The sequence below is a fragment of the Mirounga leonina genome, unplaced genomic scaffold, assembly GCF_011800145.1.
Source record: "Mirounga leonina isolate KUSES-001 unplaced genomic scaffold, KU_Mleo_1.0 Mir_126, whole genome shotgun sequence".
NCBI lineage: Eukaryota > Metazoa > Chordata > Mammalia > Carnivora > Phocidae > Mirounga > Mirounga leonina.
In genome coordinates this window covers 17,097,697-17,115,462 of record NW_023270314.1, presented here as the reverse complement: position 1 = coordinate 17,115,462, position 17,766 = coordinate 17,097,697, and the positions used below count along the sequence as shown (strand labels likewise).

Below are 17,766 nucleotides of genomic sequence, written 5' to 3'. Positions count from 1 at the left end.
TTCTCCAGGAAAGACTACAGTGATCCCCTGCTTCCAAAGTTTGTTTCAAGCCATTTCACTTATTGTGAAAGGCCTCCTGTCTTTGCTAACTGAATGGAAGCCAAAGAGGGTTTTCACTTCTGCAAAGAAAAGGTGAAAACAGTGCTCAGCACGGGCGTTGCAGCAACAGAGGATGCGCACGCTCTGAGCAACACGAGTGGCACCGCCGCGCTCCTTCCCCTGGAACCACACTCAGCCATCTCGGCATCCAGTTGCCGAAGCTCTCAACTGTGGCTGTGAGCATCTGTTTGCAGCTTGATTTATTTTGTGCATCCATTAGCGAGATGTATCATAAAATATCAGAAAAGCCTATAAGAGGTCTGGGAATGCTCAAAATTTTTTTGGTATAAATTAATGCTAATTGCTTCTTCACTTTATGTCATTTCAGCTCACAAAAGGTTTCACGGGAACCCTCCATTTTGGATAGGGGGGAAACCTGTTTATATTAGGTCAAAACCTCAGGAAATTTTAAAGGACTGAAATCACAAAGTATATTTTCTATCACAAATGGGTGAAATTATTTCCTTGTTTGTAAAGTGTGATACCGTTTAACTGAGAGGGGGATAAAAGAAATCAGATCTCAGGTACCTAGCACAGGGCCTAATAAATAGTAAGAATATAATACATAGATGGTGTTTTATTTTTATCTCATACTAAAGCATGGTAAATCATAGTTAGCTTCCTCCTTAAAAATAAAAAAAAACAATGTCTAACTGCCTTCAATTGGTGGCAGATTATATAATTGATGGTGTCTTGTATTGAAGAAATACAGTGTCACAACCCTGATGCTTCTCCCACCATCGTGGCTGAAAGCTGAATATAAAACTGTCTTAGCAGTAAGCAACTGGAGGATTTCTAAATTATCCTGTTTGTAACTAAAGAAGATAAATGATTATTGATCTACCTGGTTTTTTTTTTTTTTTTAAGATTTTTTTTTTTTTTTTTTTATTCATGAGAGACAGAGTGAGAGAGAAAGGCAGAGGGAGAAGCAGGCTCCCAAGGAGCAGGGAGCCTGATGCGGGACTCGATCCCAGGACCCTGAGATCATGACCTGAGCCGAAGGCAGACGCTTAACCATCTGAGCCACCCAGGCGTCCTACCTAGTTTTTCTTAATGATAGTCTATTACTGTTCATTAATATCTGCAACATTTTCATTCATTTCATACCAGAGAAGATCAGACTGTATTTTCATGAGTTAATTCTTCTGATCAAGACAAAAAGTTTGAATTTTTACCACTTTGGCCCAGAACCTAGTTTGGTCTATGGCTACTTTTATGCAACAAAGCAGAGCTGAGTAGTTGTGACAGAGTCCAAACGGCCCATAAAGTCTAAAATATTTATTATCTGGCCTTTTACAGAAAAAGTTCGCTGAACCCTAACCTAAGAACTAAATAATTCTTGGGTGGGCTGGTAGATGATATTCTAGGAAAGACACTTTGAAAAGGCATGCAATCATCCTTTTATTTCCAAGTCTGCATAACTTTCTTCAACATGGTCAATCCTGTCTCATTCTGAGTGCCCATCAACTTCCCCCCACTCAGTGTTTGAAGCAATTCCCAGATATACATTGTAACATCATCTGTAAATAATTGAGTCTATTTGAATTGTATTTTAAGACACATAACACTAATAATGATAGCACTTATCTTTTTTGAAAGTATGAGCGCAACCACACTGTTAATTTTCAAATTCTACTCTGCATCTGGTAGATTGGCCAGATGTCCCCTGATTTATATTAGGGCTTCCCAGAGTTGAGACTTTAATTTTTTTACCTAGGACAATGAGAGTAGAGATTTCATAGTTCTCCAGAATCTCACCCGCAACTTTTGGTCTCACTGACCCAACTTAGCAAAAGAAGTAATCTCAAATTCAGAACTGCTAAGACTACTGTTTTCAGGTTCCACAATTCCTTTGTTTAAATCAGAGATGTCTGGTTACTGACATAAACTAGTAGTGCTAAAAGGATGTGAAATGGCTTGGTTTGGGACATTTTGCTATCATGACTTCACTTTTCTTTCATCCTCATGTCAAACATTTCCTTGGACCCCACTCTCACCTCACAACAGTGTCTTCTGAATGAGTTTATCTACATTTACCTTTTTGGTGACTGTATTTGTAAATTAAAATTTTAAAAAATGGTAAAAGACAAAGTACAGATTTATATTCCGCTTTTAGAGAAGTGCTGCCCTCCAGGGCTGCATTCAGACCTTCCAAAGCCCTGTCCATGTCCCCTTGGACCAGCAAATGATCAGATCTGGTGTGTGGAAGGCAATCAAAGAACACCCTGCCCCCACCTCCTGCTCATTCACACTCTGAATCTCTTGCAGGCAGCTTAAGTGGAATCAATAAAGCAAAAGAGGTTAGCTGGCTGGAAAATCTCTTCAGAAGTGAAAGACAAGACACTAAAAATGTAGAGATGTACTGAGAGCGGCAGTCTTTTCAGGGCTCTAATGATAGAAAAAGCAATTAAAAAGGCAGACTAATTGCTAGGATATATAACCCACCCTTTGGCCTGACATTTAATTGAAGGGAAATACTGGGATGGCAACAACTTTGAAGTATTTTGTACATGGGGATTTTTAAATGATGGGAATTAAAAAAAAATCCCCATTCACATACAATTTAAAAACTGTCTTGTTTTCCCCCCGATATAACTTACCACTCTTAAGCAACGGTCTGGGGAGTGAAAGAAGCACTTGACTCTCCCAAAGTTCACAAATGGTGCATCATGGGATGGTCCTATCATTAAGTGAGGGGTTAAAGACCTTCCTTTCCCCCTTGTAGGCTCATAGCCCCAGTAGTCCTCATCTTCCTGGCTTAGTAATGATCACTGTAAGCTGCGCGAAGAAGCAAAAACATAGATGTGGAGAACTCTTGCTGGGACCCCCGTACAACCATCAGAATCTCCACATCACTGCTGGAAGTTGGTTTCTCTCATTTCAGTCACTCTACCAGGTCCCATGTGGAGGATTATTTCCCACGTTACAAATGTATTTTCTCAATGCCATTTTCTTCTCTGTTTAATTTACCCCAAATTCCTCACAGCCAGATTCTCTATACCTTGTTTTAGTTATCTATCGCTGTGTAATGTAAGTGTTCAAATCTTAAGTGGCTTAAAATACAACCATTTTATTTGCTCATATTTCTGCAAGTCAGGAATTCAGGCAGGGCTCAGTGTGGATGGCTCCTCTCTGCTCTGTGATGTCTGTGGCCTCAGCTGGAATGGCCTGAACAGCTGAGAGCTGGCTGGGCCTCTCTCTTCTTCATGGTATCACCTGGAGTGACTCAAGAGGGATTTGGGGATGAAACACGGCCTCACTTCCAACGTCTGGGCACTCTGGTTATCTCCCTGGTGGGCTCTCATCACTCAGTAATGTAGTCTGACATTTGCAGTGTGGCTGGCTTCCAAGAGTGAAAGCAGGTGCTATAAGGCCTCTAGAGACCTAAATTTGGAATTCTCAGAATGTCACTTCTGCATTCTATTAATCAAAGCAAGTCACCAGCCAGACCAGATTCAAAGGGTAGGGAAACAAATGCCACCTCATGATGGGAAAAGGAGCATTTGTGAACAGATTGTAGGAGGCATTGTTGGCAGCCATCTTTGGAGACAACCTACCACAGCTTTCAAGAGCTAATCTGATAAAGCTAAACACTGCTCATGAGAGAATGCTAGAAGACTCCTCCATCTTCCACAGAGAAGAAATGTCTTAACCTTCAGGTATCTAATCTTGGGATTGACTCTTAATGACTCTACAATTGAGTGAGGAGGAGGAGGCATCATACACATTAGGGTACAAGTGAAGGGGAAGAAGCTGAGGAGGTTTTACAATAAAACTATTCTGAGTGTTTTCTAACTAGTCTGCTCTTCCAGACTAAGCTTCAGATAAGCTATAGTCTACTTTTAGCTTTCTTTTGTGAATCAATACTTAAGTTTTTTTTAACATTGGGTTATTTTCTAGATTACTTTTAACTTCCTGGACTCTAGAACTAAGCAGCATTAGCATTCTTTGCTGTCTTGTCCCATCTGTTAACTTTTCTCTATAAGATGGAACATTTTACTAACACTATGTAAGTACTTAAAAATGCTTAAGTGACTAAGGAGAGTCTTGACTTTTAGTCTTCAGCGAGTACATAATCACTGGCCCTCTCAAAAATACCTCCTGGGATGAAGGAATCAGTCAACAAGAGGATATAACACTTGTAAATATTTATACATCCAACATAGGAGCACTAAATAAAGCAAATATTAAGAGACCGAAAGGGAGAAATAGACAGCAAGATAATAATAACAAGGGGCTTTAATACTCCACTTACACCAATGGGTAGATCATCCAGAAAGAAAATCAATAAGGAAACATCAGCTTTAAGTGATAGGTTAGATCAGATGGACTTAAAGAGATACCTATACAGAACATTCCACTCACAAGCAACAGAATATACAGCTCTTCTTAAGAGCACAGGGGACATTCTCCAGGATATATCATATGTTAGGCCACAAAACAAGTCTTAACAAATTTAAGACTGAAATCATATCAACCATATTTTCTGACTACAATGGTATGAAACTAGAAATTGGATATAAGAAGAAAAGTGGAAAATTCACAAATATATAGAGATTAAACAACATGCTACTGATCAGTGGGTCAATGAAAAAATCAAAGAGGAAATCAAAAAATATCTTGAGACAAAAGAAAATGGAAATACAACATACCAAAACCTATTGGATGCAGCAAAAGCAGTTCAAGAGGGAGGTTCCTAGCAATAAATGCCTACCTCAAGAAACAAGAAAAATCTCAACATAATTATACAACTCAAGGAATTAGAAAGTAAACAAAGTCCAAAGTTAGTAGAAGGAAGGAAATAACAAAGATCAAAGCAGAAACAAATAAAATAGGAACCAAAAAGACAATAGAAAGATCAATGAAACCAAGAGCCGGTTCTTTGAAAAGATAAACAAAATTGACAAACCAGTAGCTAGACTCACCAAGAGAAAAGTGACCAGGACTCATAAATACAACTGGAAACAAAAGAGGAGACATTACAACTGATACTACAGAAAGGCAAAGGATCATAAGAGACTACTATAAACAATTAAATGCCAACAAATTGGACAACCTAGGAGAAAGATAAGTTCCTAGAAACATATGACCTTCTAAGCCTGAATCATGAAGAAACAGGAAATCTCAACAGACTGATTACTAGGAAGGAGATTGAATCAATAATAAAAAAATCTCCTAACAAACAGAAGTTCAGGACCAGATGGCTTCATGGGTGAATTCTGCCCAAGATTCAAATAAGAATTAATACCAATCCTTCTCAAACTCTTCCATAAAACAGAAGAGGACAGAATACTTCCTAACTAATTTTATGAGGCAAGCATTACTTGACACCAAAACCAAACAAGGATACCACAAGAAAATTACAAGCCAATATCCTTGATAAACATAGATGCAAAAATTCTCAAAAAAAAAAAAAAATTAGCAAACCAAATTAAACAATACATTAAAAGGATCTCATGTAGGATTGATTCCAGGGGTACAAGGATGGTTTAACTTCTGCAAAGATACATCATATTAACAAATAAAGGATAAACATGATCATCTCAGTATATGTAGAAAAAGCATTTGGCAAAATTCAACATCCCTTTATGATAAAAACTCTCAATGAAGAGGTTATAGAGGGAACGTACCTCAACACAATAAAGGCCATATATGACAAGCCCACAGATAATATCATACTGAGTGGTAAAAAGCTGGAGTCTTTTCTTATAAGACCAGGAATAAGAAAATGATGCATATTCTTGTCATTTTTATTCAGCATAGTATTGGAAGACCTAGCCAGAGCAATTAGGCAAGAAAAAGAAGTAAAAGACATTCAAATCATAAAGGAAAAGGTAAAACTGTCACTATTTGCAGATAACATGATATAATATAAAAAGTCCACCAAAGAGTCCCCCCCTCCAAAACTGCTAGAGCTCATAAATGATTTCAGTAAAGTTGCAGGATACAAAAGCAATATACAGAAATCTCTTGCATTTCTACACACTAACAACAAACTATCAGAAAGGGAAATTAAGAAAACTATCCCATTTAAAATTAGATAAAAAAAATAATAAAGATTCCTAGCAATAAATTTAACCAAGGAGGTAAAAGACTATAAACTGAAAATTATAAGACACTGATGAAAGAGAATATGACACAAAAAAATGGAAAGGTGTACCGTGTTCATGGATTGAAAGAATCAGTATTGTTAAAATGTCCACATTATCTAAAGCATTCTACAGATCCAGTGCAATTCGTCTCAAAATTCTAATGGCATTTTTCATAGAAATAGAACAAATGATCCTAAAATTTGTATGGAACCACAAAAGACCCCAAACATCCAAAGCAATGTTGAGAAAGAACAAAGCTAGAGGCATCATGCTCCCTGATTTCAAACTATATTACAAAGCTACAGTAATCAAAACAGTATGGTATTTACATAAAGACAGACACATAGATTAATGGAACAGAATAGAGAGCCCAGAAACAAACCCACAAATATATGGTCAGTTAATTTATGATAAAGGAGCCAAGGATATACAATGGGGAAAGAACAATTTCTTCAATCAATGGTGTTGAGAAAACTGGACCTCTATTTACACCATACATAAATATTAACTCAAAATGGATTAAAGACTTGAATGTAAGCTAAAACCATAAAACTCCTAAAAGAAAACATAGGCAGTAAGCCCCTTGACATGGGTCTTGGCAATGATTTTTTTGATTTGGCACCAAAAGCAAAGGCATTGACAGACAGCAAAAATAAACAAGTGTGATTACATCAAACTAAAAAGCTTCTATACAGCAAAGGAAACCATCAACAAAATGAAAAAGCAACCTACTGGATGGGAGAAAATATCTGCAAATTGTGTATCTGGTAAGAGGTTAATATTCAAAATATATGAAGAACTCCTACAATTCAATTAAAAAAAAAAAAAACCCCAAAGCAACCCAATTAAAAAAATGGGGAGAAGATCTGAATAGACATTTTTCCAAAGAAAACCTACAGACGGCCAGCAGACACGTGAAAAGGTATCCAGCATCACTAATCATCAGGGAAATGTAAATCAAAACCATAAGATATCACCTCACACTTGTTAGAATGGTTCTTATAAAAAAGATAAGAAATGACAAGTGTTGGCAAGGATGTGGTGAAAAGGAGACGCTGTGCGCTACTGGTGGGACTGTAAATTGCCACAGCCACTATGGAAAACAGTATGGAGATTCATCAAAAAATTAAAAATAGAACTACCATATGATCCAGCAATTCCACTTCTGGGTATTTATCCAAAGAAAACGAAAACACTAACTCAAAAAGACATATGCATCCCCATGATGACTGCAACATTATTTACAATATCCAAGATTCGGAAAAACCTAAGTCTCCATCAATGAATGAATGGATAAGGAAAATACACACACACAGAATATTATTCAGTCATAAAAATGAAGGAAATCTTGGGGCGCCTGGGTGGCTCAGTCGTTAAACAAGCGTCTGCCTTTGGCTCAGGTCATGATCTTAGGGTCCTGGGATCGAGCCCCGCATTGGGCTCCCTGTTCAGCGGGGAGTCTGCTTCTCCTTCTCCCACTCCCCCTGCTTGTGTTCCCTCTCTCGCTGTGTCTCTCTCTGTCAAATAAATAAAATCTTTAAAAAAAAAAAAATTAAGGAAATCTTGCCATTTGTGACAATGTGGATGGACCTTAAGGACATTATGATAAGTGAGATAAGAGAAATACCATACGATCTCACTTATGTGTGGAATCTAAAAAATAAATAAAAACAAAAAACATTCACAGGCAGAGAACAGATTGGTGGTTGGGAGAGGCAGCTGTGAGTGGTGGGAGAAATGAGTGACTGAGGGTCAAAAGATACAAACTTGCAGTTAGAAAATAAGTCAGTCATGTGGATGTAATGTACAGCATGGTGACTGTAATTAATAATACTGTGTTGCATATTTGAAAGTTTCTAAGTGAGTGAAAGTTATCACAAGAAAAAAAATACTTTTGTTAATATGAATGTGATGGATGTTAACCAGAATTTCTGTGATGATCATTTTGCAGTATATCCATATATCAAGTCACTATGTTCTACACCGAAAGCTAATGTAATGTTGTATATCAATTACACCTCAAGAAAAAGAAAAAGAAAAAAGAATACCTCTTGGGAGCAATTCTTGGTAGTAATATCCAAGATGTTTCTTCTAGATGCACTGTTGAAATGGATAGCCTTTACTGCTATTCTTGTGTAGGTTTATAGAGTCGGCATCCATTCCCTTTTGATTGTCTTTCGAATCTGTTCACAGTTTGTAACTCCCCGTGAGGCCATGACACTCCCATCATTCCATTACCTGATATGAAGAAACTTCAAAGCGAATTAAAAGAAATGACACAACCTTTTTTCTAGAGGGGTCCTATATACATATATATAATATTTTATTTTAAAATGTCATTGAGCATATACATTTCTTTAGCTTTTTCCAGGGAACATCGCACCTAAGTTTCAAAACACACAAAATAGACCCCCTTTACTAAACAGTTTTCATTTTGGGGGGTTACAAATTCAAGGTTTCACAATCACAAAGCATAAAGGTACATAGTTCTGAAACCATTTTCAGGCAGATTCCTGTCATTCCCTGTACATCTGGCATTTTTGGAAACCCAGACCTTACAAATGATCTCCACTGTGGGCCTCCCTGGGTCTCCAGAAGAAACAGAGAAAATGGAAGCGAACAGAAATAAGAGAATTACCTCAGGACTCCCCAAACACAAAATACTATGGAAGGTCCGAAAAGTGGGGGGGCACAAGGTTCTCCTTCAAGTACATCACAGTAGAAAACAACAGCACATTTACAGCCTTATTTGGTCACTGTCTACCTGGTTGCTATGTGAACAAGACTTCATCTAAGACGCAGAGGAAAAATGAAAGCTATTTACACGTAACATCATGGGTTAGAAAGAGCAGTCGTGCCCAGACCGGCACTCAGATCTGACAAAGAGCTGCCATGGTGCTCGCCTGAGAGGCAAGGAGGCTGCTCACGTACTGTCCTTTGAAAAATCCCAGTGTACGCATCTGCCACATCAGCCACGCCCATCCAGAGTCTGCCCTGCATGGTGGGCGGTGTATGGTGTGCAGACTCTCAGCCTTCTCTGCAATTGTGAAGTTCTCACAAATCCAAGTTTCTAAAGTAAGATTCTGTCCTGGGGCCAGATACTGTTTTCCTGTTTTCTGAGATCTGGTAAATTTTAGGGTCAGCCTGATTGTTCTTTGCATAGACAATGACTCTTCACTGCTTTCGCCAAGTGTCCCAGAAGCAGTAATTTACTGAAGACAGAATCTCATAAAAGTTTAACATATTCCCTCTGAGAACAGTGGTGCTGCTGGGTCACTTAAGGAAAGGTCAGATCCTCAAACTGTGGTGGAAAGAAACCACGGACCGCCCTTGGCCGTGTTGAAAACAAATGGATTGGCAGACAAGGAAGGAGGTGCAGGCTAGAGGAGAATCAGAATTTTAAAGATGTGGGAGTCTTTTTCCGTATGTTTCCATGCTAGTGCTCTTGGTAAACCAAAAATCCTGCCCGAATGGCCAAGATCTGAGGCCAAATCTGGGTCCCAAGACTCTCATCCCTGCCCACCAATACCTGCCTACAGCTGTAGTTGTCCCGAGACAGAAGTGAATACTTAGGAGTAAGAAGAAGGTGAGCGCAGCTGACTTCGCACAACCCCATAGAGGTAAGCTGCTAGGAATTAAAAAATCAAACACCCTAAATTCCCCAAAGTTGTGGAAAGGAACTGAAATTGCCACTTTTTGTAGTTTGTCCTAGTCCACAGCTGAGTACTTGGCCTAGCCGATTTTCCCCTCTCCCTTCCCACCCCAAGAAGGGCAGTTAGGTAAGCAGATCCACCGCAGAACATACCCTCCATCTCTGACTGCTGGCGCTGCTCTCACTGCAGGTGTCGTGAGAACAAGGTTTGGCTGTCGCCTGGCAAGAAGCTACAAGGTGTGGATGGAGTATGAGTTTGCTCTCTTTAAGGAAAAGACCCGTCCCCAAGTATTCCGAAGAGCAGGGTCCAGCCCAACAAAGAGATTTAGAACCGAAAGAGCCTTTCATTAGAGGAAGTGGCCATACATACCCCAAGACAACCATAAAGACTTGACTAGGAAATCGAAAGCTTTTTATTAAACAAGACTTCCTCTGAGGCTATTAGGACAAGCAGATTTGGCTATAAGTCAGATACACAAGATTTCAGAACCACATATAAATACGTTCTTCAGAATTTTGAGTCTGTTGCCTTTTGACCTCTCCAGGAATGCTCCAAGGGCCAACCCTGTTATGTAGACACAGTTGCTGCTCTTGGGATGAGATGGGACGGGGCCTGGGTGAAAAATAAAGCCAAACAGAGTAAGCTCAATTCACAGAGCAATATCAGTGCTGGGAAGATCTGCTATGGACATTAACACATCACTTTTTCCACATATGATTTATCCACCTCGTTTGTAATTTTCCTCCCATCCCCCAAACAGAAAGAGGGCTTGAGCTTTTTAACTAAGATCTTTCCACCAAGAAGGCTTATGACAAGAATTCCTGGATACCTTCCTAACTAAAACCAGCAGGACTAAATGCTCAAGACTTTAGGATAAATTGAAAAAGGGGGTTCCAGAATTTTTCCTGAGACATTTCTTGGCAGTACATGAATTGGTGACTTGAGTAGAGTAGAAGACTATCATGACATCTATGCCCAAAGTCGGATTCTGGTGGCTCAAATAAAAGTAGAAAAGTGCAAGGTAGGACCAACATCAAAGCGCAGGAGAGAAAACAGATGAAAGGCAATGGGAACACGGGAAAGAGGTGATTGCTTGTGAGGAGAGCTTCCCAAAGAAGGCAGTTCAGAGTCCTCCACAAAAAACTTTCTCGTTTTTGGGCGCCTGGGTGGCTCAGTTGTTAAGCGTCTGCCTTCGGCTCAGGTCATGATCCCAGGGTCCTGGGATCGAGTCCCATATCGGGCTCCCTCCTCGGTGGGAAGCCTGGTCTCCCTCTCCCACTCCTGCTGCTTGTGTTCCTGCTCTCGCTATCTCTGTCCCTGTCAAATAAAACCTTTCAAAAAAAAAAAAAAAAACCTTTCTCGTTTTCCCTTGTACCTGACTTTGAGTCAGGGCAGGGACAGAAGGTGAAACCACACTGTGGGAGATGCCTGCACATTGTCCCACAGCATCTTATTCTGCCAGAGGAGCAAATGGCTTCCCACAGATTGGTCCCCAAAGAGCCATCTGGGGTTGCTCAGATCTCCTGGAGGAGGAGGCAAGCTGTCAGATGAAGATGACCCCTGACAAGGTAGTAGTCCAATTCTTCCCAGGCAACATTTTGGCAAACAGCTGGTGGGTAAATCCCCAAGTACTTTACCTACCAGACAGGGCATCATTTCCACAGCGTGGAATGAATTCATTCCTGAGTAGAGAGGCTCCAGGCCTTTCCTACTGGAATATCTACAACTCCAGGAAGGTGACGAACTGTCCTGGAGGAAAGGTTCCTCTCGTCTCCTCTCCTCTGGGGAAGGGACCCAGCAAACACGTGAACTGGAACTGGCTCTCCAGCAGTTTTGGGAATCACATCACCAACATTGTTCTTTACTGGGTGGGAAGAATGTTTAAATTACACAAAACTGTCAGGATGGTGATGAAACCACAGGAGGTGTGCAGGAAGAAGACTCAGTAATTGGACATCGCTCTACAAGGTCCTCCGGTGCAGAGCAATAGTCTGCCCAAGAGATAGAAGTGATTTCTAAAAACCTATTTTGTGATTCCTCTTGATAGAGAAGCAACAGGTAGATTTGGTGTCCACTGCTTCTGCAGCTCTTGTGAGGAACGCTCAGAAGTGGAGCTACAGTGGGAACTGGGGTTGCAGCTGTTGGGTGGCTGGGGAAGGAATGGGGCGCACAGCAGGAGAATGACCAGTCAACCCAATTCAAATTCACTTTAATCAGATGGCTATTCTGAGTGGGCCTTGCCTGAAGATGAGGGGGAGAGCAGGACTGCTGCTCCCTGACAGTACACGGATACGTACTGATGTGGAGTGGCCTTGGGGACAATCATAGCCCATGGAACCTGGATCCAAAATGGAGGAATGGTCTTCATATGAGGTGTGGTGACCTGACTGATACATGGAGCTTCCTGTTCTGATCTCTTCAACACTGCTTTACGTATGTCCCCATGGCACAGCAGGTGGGGAGGGCCAACCATTCCAGAAATGAAAACCTGGGTTCTCAGAGAAATCTCAAGCTACAAAAGGGGGACCCTTGAAAACAACTGAGGAACTGTTGGTCCAAAGAAACACCCATATTTTCATGAAAACACACTGATTTGGTGAGAAAATGCAACTCAGGAACAAACTGTTACACAACAAAGACAGTACTCTGTCAGCCAGGGCACCGCTCCAGAAGGCTGCCTGGGTGGTGTGGGCTACAGGATATGGGGACGGCCTGGGCTGGACTTTGACACACAAATTCCTCAGCAAGGAGATGGAAAGTCCCAGGCCTGTTTTATGAAAGGGAAACAATTACGATTCAAAGAATATCGAAAAGAAAAAATCCCTGCCTCACCCCACCATAACCATGAAAGAATGAAAAGAGAGACAGACAGACAGACACACACACACACACAGATGGTGTTCCCTGAAATAAATCTCAGGCTTACTAGGAGGTGGGTGCTTACACTTTCTGAGGCATGATCCCCAACTTTCCAATGCAGCACTTTTAACCCGTAGAGAAGCTGGCAGCTTGACAGGCCGAAGAGTCTTCTGCCAGTTACACCTGAAAATGGCTGCCCAGCTACTCCAAATAAATATGTGTGTGCCCAAAATAGGCAATGGCCACCCAGGAGGCCTATTAAAGGAACCAAAAGAAACACAACACTCAGTAGCAGCCTTTATGTTTTGCTCTGGTTGAGTATCCAGACCTGTTACTGAAGAGGAAACTGAAATCTAAGGGTCCCCCAGAAGTACAGCCAGAGGCCTTTCTGCAGCAAACTCCCCACCTGGGCTGGGAAGAGGTTGCATCCCCTGGAACTCTGCGGGGGCACGTCCCAGTCCCGCCCTGCTAAGAGGTATCCCAGCTTTCTCCCCTGCTGTCCTCCCGATGCCCCAGGCTGTTTTCATGAAAGTTTGTTCCCATGTATTAAAGGAATGACATATACAGAAATGTCGTCTCCTGAGCCCAGTCGGTCATTAGATATCCGCCATCCTCTGTCCTTCAGGACACCGCGGGCACGCATCACCAGGTCCTGAGCTGCCAATGTGTACCTGTGTAGGGAGAAGCAGGGATGAGACCATCAGTGCGGCATCAGGCGGAATCTGGAGTCGTGGAAGCCTGGGAAAGAGGCATCACTACAGCTGTGTCAGCAGTTTTCAAATACCCCTAAAGTCTCCAAAAGTCTAGGCAAGGGGCGCCTGGGTAGTTCAGACGGTTAAGCATCTGCATTCGGCTCAGGTCATGATCTCTAGGTCCTGGATCGAGCCCCACGTTGGGCTCCCTGCTCAGCGGGGAGTCTGCTTCTCCCTCTCCCTCTGCCTCTCCCCCTGCTCATGCTCATTCTCTCTCTGTGTATCTCTCTGTCTCAAATGAATAAATAAAATCTTAAAGTCTAGGCCATCTTTTCCCAAAATGTGGGATGCCTAACGTGAGATTATTCTTTTAAGTGGATGGACAAGGCACCACATATATTAAATAACCTCCTAAATTATTCTGCTGTTGAGTCCTTTGAGGTTTTTGGTGATGTCAAGGAGACAGTCTCCATTTGGTGTGAATCTGTCTTTAATTTGGACCTGCTTGGGCTCATAGCTTTGCTTGGCAAACCATGCCTCACTGAAAAAGTACTTGGGAATCATAAGACCTTTGGTTTTCAGTGTTTATTTTTTGGACCACATTCTTTTTTAGGACAAAGGATAGTTATTTTCCATTTATGGTAGGGGTCAATCTTCTAAAATAAAATTGTTTTTAAAAAGTGAGTTGATTTAAATAAAAACATCAATAGTACATGTAGCATTGGAATACAGTAAAAATGTGAAGGTGTTTTTGGGAAAGGACTGATAAACCTTTGTGTGAACGAGCTATTCACCCACCCTTATCAATGCCATTCTCTCCTCTCGATCAACGTAGGTACGGGGGGGGGGGGGTCCACCAAGAATTAGAAAGTAAGATTGCTCATAGAGATTTAAACTCGAGGAAAAAGAATGGCTACATTATTAGTCAATGGAAAATATTAATATCTAAAGACCAGTGTGGGAGGGGATTTTGGTGGGTATAGGCCTGGGTTGGCCTTGAGGCATTAAAAAAAAAAAAAAAACAAGACAAAACATTGGCAGGTGTCTATCCAAATACTGATCAGAGCACAGAGAGTCTTAGCTGACAGACTTCAAAGAGATTTAGTTCCGCTGGTACAACCATATTTAGTGTGGATGAATTACTCCCTCAGCCTATATGCCATTAAACATGATTCACCGTTAACTCTGATTTCACGTTCACCAAATAACCTGATTATGATCTGGCTCGTGTAGGCCTGCCTACAGGGAAGGAATGAGCCAGGCATTGTACTTTAGGAATATCAGTCAGTTATATTTCTCCATATAAATGTCAACTGGCACTTCAGTTTCCAGATCAGTTTTGTAAGCTTGTTTAGGGTGAGCCCAGCTCTGACAATGAATCTGTTCTTTGTATGTTGATTAAACCAGTTTCTGAACCTGAAAAGCTAAAAGCTAGACTCTGATAAATCATCAAGAGAATAAATGTCACCCTATAAGGGAGGCTTCTTGGAAGGCTTTAACGACAGACCTTTAACAACAGACCACCCTGATATTACTAGTGGTTTTTCCCTACTTTGGAATGTCTCTGCCTTGCCCTCAGGACTGTGATTTTATGGAATTCAGAACCCCAGAAGGCTCTTCTATTTCTTCTGTTAAGACCCTTTATGGATTTACTGAGTCTCATATTAAAGGAGACCGGCAAAAAAATTATTAATTAATTAAATAAAAATAAGAGACTAGCGTCTAGCCCATCATCACAATATTTAAGACTAAGGTCTGCAGCAAATGATCTCAGGATTAAGACTCCAGGACATAAAGTCTTTGAGACTCAAGTCTCCTTGCAGCCCAGGCAGGAGAGGACTGCAGGACACACTCTAGGTGGCAGAGGAGAGGCTGTTTGAGTTAATACAAAATAAATGCCTTTCCTCCTGGAGGGTGGGTGGTGGGTGGGGAGGAGAGACACCTTCTTCTTCTATCTGTATGGAGAGAATTATCAGCTTTGAGGCAGAAAAGTCTTCAGTAGCACTTGAGGGAAGATGCAGCCAGTTAGCCCTTCCGGTGGGTTCTCCTGTTGAGATCAGGAAATAAACAGAAAGGAGTCCAGAGAGGCCTTTGGCTCAAGGGCCAAATAAATGTCCCCAAATCCACATACTGCAGCTTATACTATATTCAGAAGAGTCTCTCAGATGCTCACCCCAGATTACTCTTGGGTTTATATTAAACTGTATATCTGAGAAAGAACCATGCCGGGAAAGGCTACCAACAATATCGGAGTGATGTTTATTATCCTGGTGATTGACCGGGGTCCAGACTTTAGCCTTTCAAGTTAAGAAACCTGGCTGAGTCAATACCGAGTAGATTCATCTGTCAGGGCTGAACACACCCTAACCCAGCTCAAGAGCATGCTAGACAGAGAAAATTGTAGCAAGTCATGATAAAAGGTGGCTGACGGTAAAAGAAAGATGCTCCAAGATGTCAAAAAGCAGAGAAAAGAACTCAAAAGGCCAGCTCTCTGTGGCTAGTCTAGGGAGAGGCGAACTGTCCTGTGGGGCAACGATGGCGAGAGATCAAAATGAAGTGAAGTCAAAGGATGATCACCCTTAGTTCAAGGCAAGAGACCACCCTGATATTGTCACTGCTGGTGACTCTGGGTATTTAAAAATGGTCAAAATTAGCAGTGGTATTTTAAAAAGCAGCATTAGGTCACCTAGAAAAGATGGTTACCCAGGAAACTCATTTCCCTGAGGGCTCTAGATAATTAAGGTTTTATTCTTAAAAATGGTTATTGCCTATTCCAAGATCACTTCCCTCGAGCCTGAATTTCTCTTTACCATCCATTCTGTCTTCCCTTAGGTGCTGAACTTGAGAGAGAAATCCATTTTTGCTTCTTCAATTTCTTCCCTTTTTCCTCCTTAATCTCTTACCAGTAGGCCCAGTACCTCACTCATCTGGCCTCTTACACCTTGACCTAAAAGCTTCTCAGTACTCGTTCAGCTCAACCTTGCTCCAGCACAGATACCACTGACCATCTTCTTTGCCTTTGATGTCTCCTGTCTTCCTGAATTCTTTTTTGGGCGGGGGTTGGGGGGAGGAGTGGGTAGGGGGGACAGCTTCCACTCCACTCCACACTCCCCAGTTCTCCTGCGTCTGGGCTTCCATGACACATGACACAAGCTCTTCTCTCTGATGCTCCTTAAGTTCCTTGGGAGGCCACAGGTAAGACTTAAGAAGAAATCAATAAATATTAACCTATTAACAAGGTAGGACTTGCCCATCTATCATACTGAGTTAATGCGATCCCCAGTCTCTTAGGCAAGAAAAGATGGTCATTTTCAATGCCACCTCCTCACCCTGATATTTTTCAAAGATAAAATCCACAAGATTGAGTAGGACATCTAAACTTTGTATTTTAAAGTGTATTTCATTAGTGGTACATGGCTAATTAAAATAAAATCTAATCTCATAGTTACTAAGATGTAAGCTGTACTTATTGTAAAAACTGATATACTGGAGCTTATTTCTGCCATCACTAATACATATAAATATATATAAAACTTCCTGTGTGTTTTCTGATTATGTTTTTCTTCATTCTTGCTTTCTGAAATCAGGTTGATTGCTTTAACACCTTTTCCCTCCCTCTACTGGTTTAGAAGTGATAGTTAATTTCTTTCATTTTAGCACTTATGCTTAAGTTTTTAACACAAAGGTTAATCAGTATTTATGTCCTCCTTCAGAAAATAAAAGGATCTTAGAATGCCTTCTATCATCTTTCATGTTACTGCCAGGTAGTTGAATTTCATCCTTTTTTTAAAGCCTCTATTAGTCATTATTATCACTTACAATCCATACTTATATAAATAAACCAACATACTAACTTCTGTGGTTTTTGAAATCCATTCCTTCCTTCTGGATTTGATTTTTTTTTTTTTTTTCTGTTGAAGTCCATTTTTAGAAATTCTTTCAACAATGGTCTGTGAGGGATTAAACTCACCTAGTCTTTGGACCACAAAAATCTTTTATTTTTGCTTTTAATCTTGCATGATAGCTTTATTGGGTATAGAATTCTGGATTGACCATTACTTTTCCCTCAGCAGTTTAGAGATAATATTTCATTTATTGTGACTTCTCTTGTTGGGAAGACATTTCTTTATAAGGAAATATGTTCTCATTGGTAGGTTTTTAAGTTTTTACTGTTATCAATGGTATGAAGTTACACCAAGACATAACAATGAGGATTCATTTTTATCTATCATGGTTGAAAATCTGTTTTACTCCTTCAAATGAGAAGATATTTCTTTGAATCTGGAAAGTTTTCAACTGTGAACTTTTTGAATATTGCTTGCCCTCTATTTTTTTTAATATTTTCTCCTATTAGACCTTCCCCACTTTGCC

At 40.7% G+C, this 17,766-nt stretch overlaps 1 protein-coding gene across 2 annotated transcripts in view; it reads right to left on the bottom strand.

The window, feature by feature from the left end:
* Positions 1 to 8,482: 8,482 nt before the first annotated feature.
* PPM1H (protein phosphatase, Mg2+/Mn2+ dependent 1H) overlaps positions 8,483 to 17,766 on the bottom strand; it is a 244,476-nt gene continuing 235,192 nt past the window's right edge. The window contains exons 10-11 of one of the 2 annotated variants that reach the window (XM_035002242.1): positions 13,269 to 13,374; positions 8,483 to 12,958 (exon numbers count right to left, since the gene is read on the bottom strand). In XM_035002242.1, the coding sequence (XP_034858133.1) occupies positions 12,905 to 12,958; positions 13,269 to 13,374 (160 nt within the window). In that variant the 3' untranslated portion in view covers positions 8,483 to 12,904. Of the gene's footprint in view, positions 13,375 to 17,766 lie in introns of both variants that reach the window. The other variant, XM_035002243.1, reaches the window with a different exon arrangement.